Source organism: Alligator sinensis, unplaced genomic scaffold, assembly GCF_000455745.1.
Source record: "Alligator sinensis unplaced genomic scaffold, ASM45574v1 scaffold153_1, whole genome shotgun sequence".
Taxonomy (NCBI): domain Eukaryota; kingdom Metazoa; phylum Chordata; order Crocodylia; family Alligatoridae; genus Alligator; species Alligator sinensis.
In genome coordinates, this window is record NW_005842099.1 from 2,441,107 (window position 1) to 2,448,029 (window position 6,923).

Genomic DNA, 6,923 nt, shown 5'->3' on the forward strand with positions numbered 1-6,923 from the left:
GGGGGGGGGGAGATGGACACACAAAAGCACAACCCCCCCCTGCACACACATGGAGGCACCCCAGCTGAGGACCTTTCCCACAGCCCAGCTTACCCACCCCGTGGTGGTTATAGGACTCCGCCTTGCCTTACTCCAGCAGCTGGGTTTCCCCCCAAGGGGGCTGGAGATCAGGAAAAGCAGAAGGGCAGCATTTGTGCCCACTTTCCAGAGGCGCAAGTGACCCCCCGTGCTGCAGGGGAGTAGAGAATGACAGCCCGTCTGTGCTGGGAGAGGGCATCATTGAGGTGCAAACCTGCTACAAGCTTTTCCTTTTGCCAGGACTGCAGAAGCAGGAGGGCTTGACTCCACTTTTACTTTCTGCTCCCCGGGAGCAACAAAGGAATGGTCAGTGAGAGCAGAGCTAAGGCAGGGGCAGGATCACATTTCTTGTGCATGCAGGATGTCTTCTCTCCCTGCCTCCCTGCCCACACAACAGAGCAGCTCTTGGGGACGGGTAGGTACTGAGATGAGTCAAATCTTCTAACACGAGCAGATTTCATATTAAAAGGTTATTTTTCTAGGTGTCACAATAGGTCGTGTAACGTAAGGAAGGTGGCAATGTCATACCCTCACGTTTGCCTACATCCTTTTCTCCTTGAAATCAGAAGCTTTCAAGATACTTTCCTAATTCGCAGCTCATAAACGGCATATACACACAATGTGATAGTTTCACTACTTTGGATGGACAGTGAAATCCTATATTTTACAGGGTTTGAATGGGAAACATTAGCTATGGAAGTATAAAAGTTGCCTAAATATATTACATGGATTGTAGATGCTCTACTAATGAGAATTTTATTTAACCAGCTGTATGACACACTTCAGAATATTTTTGCAGCTATTGCTGCTAAAACAGTTTGAAGAGTTGCTGTTTTTATGCCAGCTGAAGAGACTAAAATCACTAAGATGTATTTATTGGCTCTGAATTGGATAAGATCTTGGCCCTGACAAAGGCAGTGGCAAAACTCTTATTGACTTCCATGGGGCTAAGATTTTACCTTGAGATATTTCTAATGAACCCAATGTCATATATTTGGGTATTAAGTATAAGATAAAGAGTGACATTCAATTTATATGAAAAAGAGGTTAGTGTCTATGGCTCCTTTTTAGCAGCTACTCCTTAGGAACCATCTTCCTTTTTTCCTCCATTCTTCCACCTCCACTTCCCCCTCTTGATAGACCATCCCTCAGGATGAAAAGCTAGGGCTCCTCTAGTTCTCTTTGGGCAACGCAATCCACAGTCAGAGATCTTCCACTGAAGTTTTAGTTAGTATAACCTTGCCTGGACTGTCCCAGGCTATTTATGACCTGTTCTCACATGTCTTCACATAGCTTCCTGTGTGGTCAGCGACACTGCTCTAGTTTTACACAAAACCCAGATCAAGCAGTCTTGATCAAGAAGTCTCTACATGAAAAATATTTACCAATTGTCTTATTTCCTAATTCAATGTTGTATCATTGCAGATGTGACAGCAGGCTGGGGATTTACTAATCTCACGCTGGGTTTAAGAGATTATACTGGGGCAACTGTAACATTTCCTAGATCTAGTTAGTTGAGGTCCAGTGTATTACAATACACTTTTGCATACTGTTTATGATCTATTAACTTGCTTTATTTGTGACAACTTCAATGGATACAGTCAAATTAATTAAATGAAATACACAGTACCTGATCCAAAGCCCATAAATTTTCATTCATTTTCTGAGGGGTGGATGGGGCTGTTTTTCATTCAAAGGGCTTAAGCCATAGAGCAGTGGTAACTTAGGTGTGTTGTACAGCATAGTACTATTTTTTACAAAGTACATGTAAAAATCCTACATATAGGGAACATTTAGTTATCTGAGATCTTTTTGGTGAAAGACAGATCAAAAGAATACTCATGTTTGCAGAATATGAAAAACTAAAAACAAAGAAAATGAAAGTGTAATGGAAAGTAACAAGACACAGGAGTCTGAAAATACATGTTGAAAACAAAAAGACATCTAAACAAATGAGGGTAAAAGAAAACATCCTACAGAAAGTCAGTCAACATTGAGAATGAAAAGGCAGAACTAAAAGTGAAAATTCACGTGCTATTTTTAAATTAAAATACTCTTATAAATCAGAATCACATGGAATGCTAGTCAGAATGAATGTTGTCATGGAAGCAAGTGTTTCATCCAGACAATACTCAACATATTCATCAAAGTATATAAGTAAAAATATTTGTAATAACCATTACACTATTTGGAGTAAATGCAGTGTTTTTGACTGTCAGCTCTGGAGGATGAACAAGAAAAGCACTTTCAGTGAGTTCTCACTAGATGAGCTACATGAATGGGGAGGAATTACTTTAACTGACAGGATCTCAGTTGTGATGATTTTTGGAGGTGAAAAATTGCCTAGTAAGAACTGGAATTAAATCAATTCATTATACAAAATGTGTCCAATAACCATTAAAGCCAAATGAAACAGAGTAATCAGTTCAGACAGAAAAAGAGCCGAAACAAGCATTAGCCTAAAGGAGCTAGAAGCATGTCCAGGAGAGTGGTGGGAAGGTTGTTTGAGGGAGCGGGTATATCACCTTTTTGCATTTCCAGAGATGGGCAGCAGCATTCCTGGGCACAATACCCAGGTATTATATAAATAATGGCAAGTGGGGAAAAAAGAAAGAAAACTTTTTTTCCTAAGGGAAATTACACTTACAATCTCCAACAGGGTCAAGGAGCCAAAGGCGACCTTTTCTTGACTTCAGTCCTGGGGTACCGACTCATCTTGGAAGCCATTATCTACATCAGGGCTCCCAGGCCACATGTGGCCTGCAATGGGTTATCATATGGCCCCTTGCTCCAGCTGCAGCAGTAGCCAGGGCCTTTAGGTTCCTTCTCCCTCCCCTGGCTTCCCCACCCTGACCCAGCCACAGGGGTCAGGACAATGTGATGTGGTATGCAGTGCTCCATAAACCAGCAGCTCAGAGTACCTATGTGGCATAGTGCCACAGGGGAACTCCAGAGCTACAGGTGAAGTGGGGTACTGTACCATGTGGGGGCTTGTGCACAATGCAGCAGGAGAGAGGTGCTCACCTACACCTGCAATGCAATAGAGTGGGAGAAAGATCTCCTGCCCACATGTAGCATTTAACCTGGGGGACCCATGGCCCCTGTGGTGGGCTACCCCTGCTGATGTGGTCCATGGGGCATATGGCCCAGCCACTATGAGTAGGACAGCCCTGTTTTACATGATTTGCTGAAAAGAGGCCCAGAGATATTAACCAGAAGGAACTATGTCCTCTCATAGTCTGTGTCAGGGGTAAATGACTAACAGGAGGTAGGGCTGGCAGGCACAAAACCAGCAGCCCATTGGCTCAAGCCAATGACCAGAAAGACCTAGCTAATTGCAAAGAATTCTGCAAGTAGGCAGTGAAGAAGAAATGATCAGATCAATAGAACAAATATTCAGACATTGATGGAGGGGGCAGAGAATATGCATGTGATGCGACCAAAGCAGAACGAGTCAACTTGTGCAACTAAGAACGTAGGGAGGAGCGAGAAAAAGCAACAGGAAGAGTGTTGGTGAGGGCAAACGGTTTATTTTTTGGCCCTTATTCAACTATTGCTTATGCCCAACACTGCATTTGGGAAACAGAGCAGAACAGCTTGGCTGTGCAATGTTTTCTGCAAAAGAAGGGCCCTTGCAAAGTCCTGTCAGTGGTAGCACAGGAAGGCATGCATGTGGGAGAATTAAGATTCAGGAGACAATGTGAAGGGGCCAAGTGAGGAGTAATATTGGGTATAATCATATTGCGGTCTGGTCATTTCCTTATGGCCCTGAGGTAATGGGGAAAAAAGTAAAAGTTCTATTTATGTTTCAGTCACTTCATTGTGGTGTGGCAGAGGAGGATGAGCTGCAGAGGAAGAGGAAACACCATTACTGAACCAGCATGGTTTGGACAGAGGCAAACTCATAGGACCTGGGATCTGCGATGTCTGCCCTGGAAACTGCCTGTCAGCATTTAAAAAGGAAGCTGTAGATTCCACTACCATCTCTTGAGACAGCGTCATGGGAAACAGTGCATGATGCATTCCTCACGGGGTCACACTGCCCCCTCACTGCTAAGAGTCCAAGCACAAGGCAATGCTAAATAAGGCTAGGGCCAATGCTAAATAAGGCTGAGTGCAATAAGAAATTATTTTATTTTAGGCCTGTTGAAATATACTAAACATACCTATAATGCTCAAGGAGACAAGCCAAGCTCAATTTTGGCCTTTACAAAACAACTTATTTGGTTGAAATTTCATTGCAACAAAAATGTTTTGACCAACTCTAGTGATAATTGCATGATTGCCATCTACCCAGGGGATGGCAGACAGGGAGAGGTGATCAGTACCATAGCAAGAAAGTTTGGCACCCAGGGCAAGCCCACCGCAGCAGCCCGTCCTCGCTCTGTACACAGATCCAGAGGGCACACGCCTCCCCATGCTTGCCTGGGCGTGCAGCAGCAGCAGGAGCTGCCCCCCATCTCTGTGCTCCCCCAAAATGAGCCTCTCACAGCTCTGTCCCACACCCCACCCCAGCTGGGCAGCGCCTGTTGATGCCCCTTTGCTTCTGCACCTGGGGCAGTCACCCCACTCACCCTTCCCTTGCTACAGTACTGGAGATGGAACACAGATTACTTCCAGTTACAAAGCAGAGTGTGTTGAAATAGGGTAGAAATCCCCCATCTCCAAGCTTATGGGGATATACCACTTGACATACATCTTATTTTATAATTAGAGACAAGCCCAACACTCATTCTTCACCTGGTAGATTCACGTGCAGCCAGCGAAAGAGCTTTGCTCTTACTCTACTTCTCTTGTCAATTGGTTGCATATGCCAGCAACCTCTCATCTTGTATGAAGTCCCACCCACTGAGTCTAGTCTAAGGTTTGAAGAGGCAATGATTTTGAGATGACAGATAAACTTTCTGACAATTTCTTGCTGCTGCATTAAATGGAAAAGACCGATGTGCATCACAGCAATGCTAGAAGTGTCAAGAGATGCTACTTAACAAGGCTCACATGCCCAGGAGCCGTAACACAGATTACTGCTCCAGTGTTTCCAGAATTGTTGATTTTTCCACATGATCTTAATGGGCCTTGAGATAAACAAAATCCATGTGCCCAACAGATTTTTCAGTCCATCAAGTTAGAAGCCTATTTCTATTGCCGCCGTGGAACCACCAATTATTCTATTATGTTTTTCTTAGGTAGGAGAAGGCTGAATAGCATCTGCTGGAGGTGGTAGTGTGTTCCCTGCCACTTGTGGCCCATAATGAGGAGAGTGCTCTCTTGGCACCAGTCCATTACAGAGAGCTTCCTGAGTCTCCCGGCCCTGAGAGTGGCCTATTTGTACATTACAAAACAAATTTCCTGTATCACAGATAAGTACGTTCCCGGAGTCAGTGATGCAGTCTTTTTATGGCATTCCATGTTTACAAGAAAAGGCTCAGTTGAGTGCTCTTTGCAGAATACAGATATCTATCCTATGCTGACCTTCAATAAGCATGAGGCACTGCCTGTACTCCTTTAAACCTTTCCTATTTCTGATACCTTGTTCATTTTTGAGGTTGATGTGGGTTCTTTCTCCTCAATGGCTGCCACTGAAGACATTTTGGAGGAGGACAAGTGCAGGTAGGTAGGGCAGTACTGCATTTGGTTACAATTGGGCAGAGCAGTGGGCAGGCACCAGAGCTTCACGTGGCAACTGGATTCTGACAATTCTGGCAGCTGTGTGCCTGGCTTGGAGTGGAGCAACCCAGCACACTGCTTTCTCTAGGATGGGTTTGAAGTTTCAAAACCCCAGCAACACCACCCCTCACCTTTTAAAAGCCCCAGGCTGACTGTTGCAGACTGCAAAGTCCTTTCCTTTGACAATGTCACTATCATTCTTCCAGCTCCTTGGTCATCACTGCCTTGTCTCCGAGACTAATTTTCATCTCTCCTCTAACACCGAAGAAATCAAAACCTGCCACTTACAAGGAAAAAATCCTTAACCTAAAGCAGGAGAAGCAAAAAACCAAAAGAAGCTGGACTACATGGCATCTTCTTCCTAAGCTCCCCACTATGCAGTGGTCTCCAATAAAAGATATCACCTGAAGACAGTGGTTTTCAACCTTTTTTTTTTCCCCCATTAGCAGACCCCTAAAAAATTTTGAATGGAGGAAACTTTGGAAGTTTCAAATGGAGGTGCTGACCCCTTTGAATTGTAAGTGTGGGTATTTGCATACTTTTGACTGATCACAGTCCAGAGGAGAGCCAACCGGCAGCGTCGGAGGCGCTTTTTGCAGAGGGTGCACGTGCACCCCCTACGCGTTGCCGATGTAGCCTGTCGATGGACCACAGGTTGAAAGCCACCACCGAGACAATCCTTGCCGTTCTCCTCAGCCACTGTAACCTTGCTTTAAACAAACAGCGCTAGGAAACCCTTCAAAATCATGGGCTGCGTAAACCCATCCTGTGTCGCGAGCCCAGGCCTGAAACCCTGGCGGCGGCAAGGAGCGGCCTGGAGATGCGCCTGGCCGACCTGCGGCCAACACCACCCTCTCCAACACCGGAGCAAGCCCCTCGCGGGGGCGGCGAGGAGAACCGCGCCACCTGGAGCCCCACAACCAACACGGGCGGCAGAAGTGAGAGCTGATTACGTTAGATTGACCTCCTTGATTTGAGTACACCAACTAGATCACTCACTTGGGACACGCACAATTTTCCTGAAAAACACATTTGTAAAAAAAAAAGTATGTAAAAAAAAAAACCAAAGCAGCAAATCCTGCCCCCGCAGGCAGGGCAAGGCGGCAGAAGCACGGAGCCACTCCCTCCCTCCGACTCCCCGCAGCCTCCGCCCCGGTCAGCTGATCGCTGTCATGTGA

At 45.5% G+C, this 6,923-nt stretch overlaps 1 protein-coding gene across 1 annotated transcript in view; it reads left to right on the top strand.

Moving 5' to 3' along the window:
- Positions 1–6,491: 6,491 nt before the first annotated feature.
- Positions 6,492–6,923, top strand: part of FUCA2 (alpha-L-fucosidase 2) — an 8,135-nt gene continuing 7,703 nt past the window's right edge. Inside the window, exon 1 of the mRNA XM_014520238.2 lies at positions 6,492–6,500. Within this exon, the coding sequence (XP_014375724.2) occupies positions 6,492–6,500 (9 nt within the window). The remainder of the gene's footprint in view (positions 6,501–6,923) is intronic.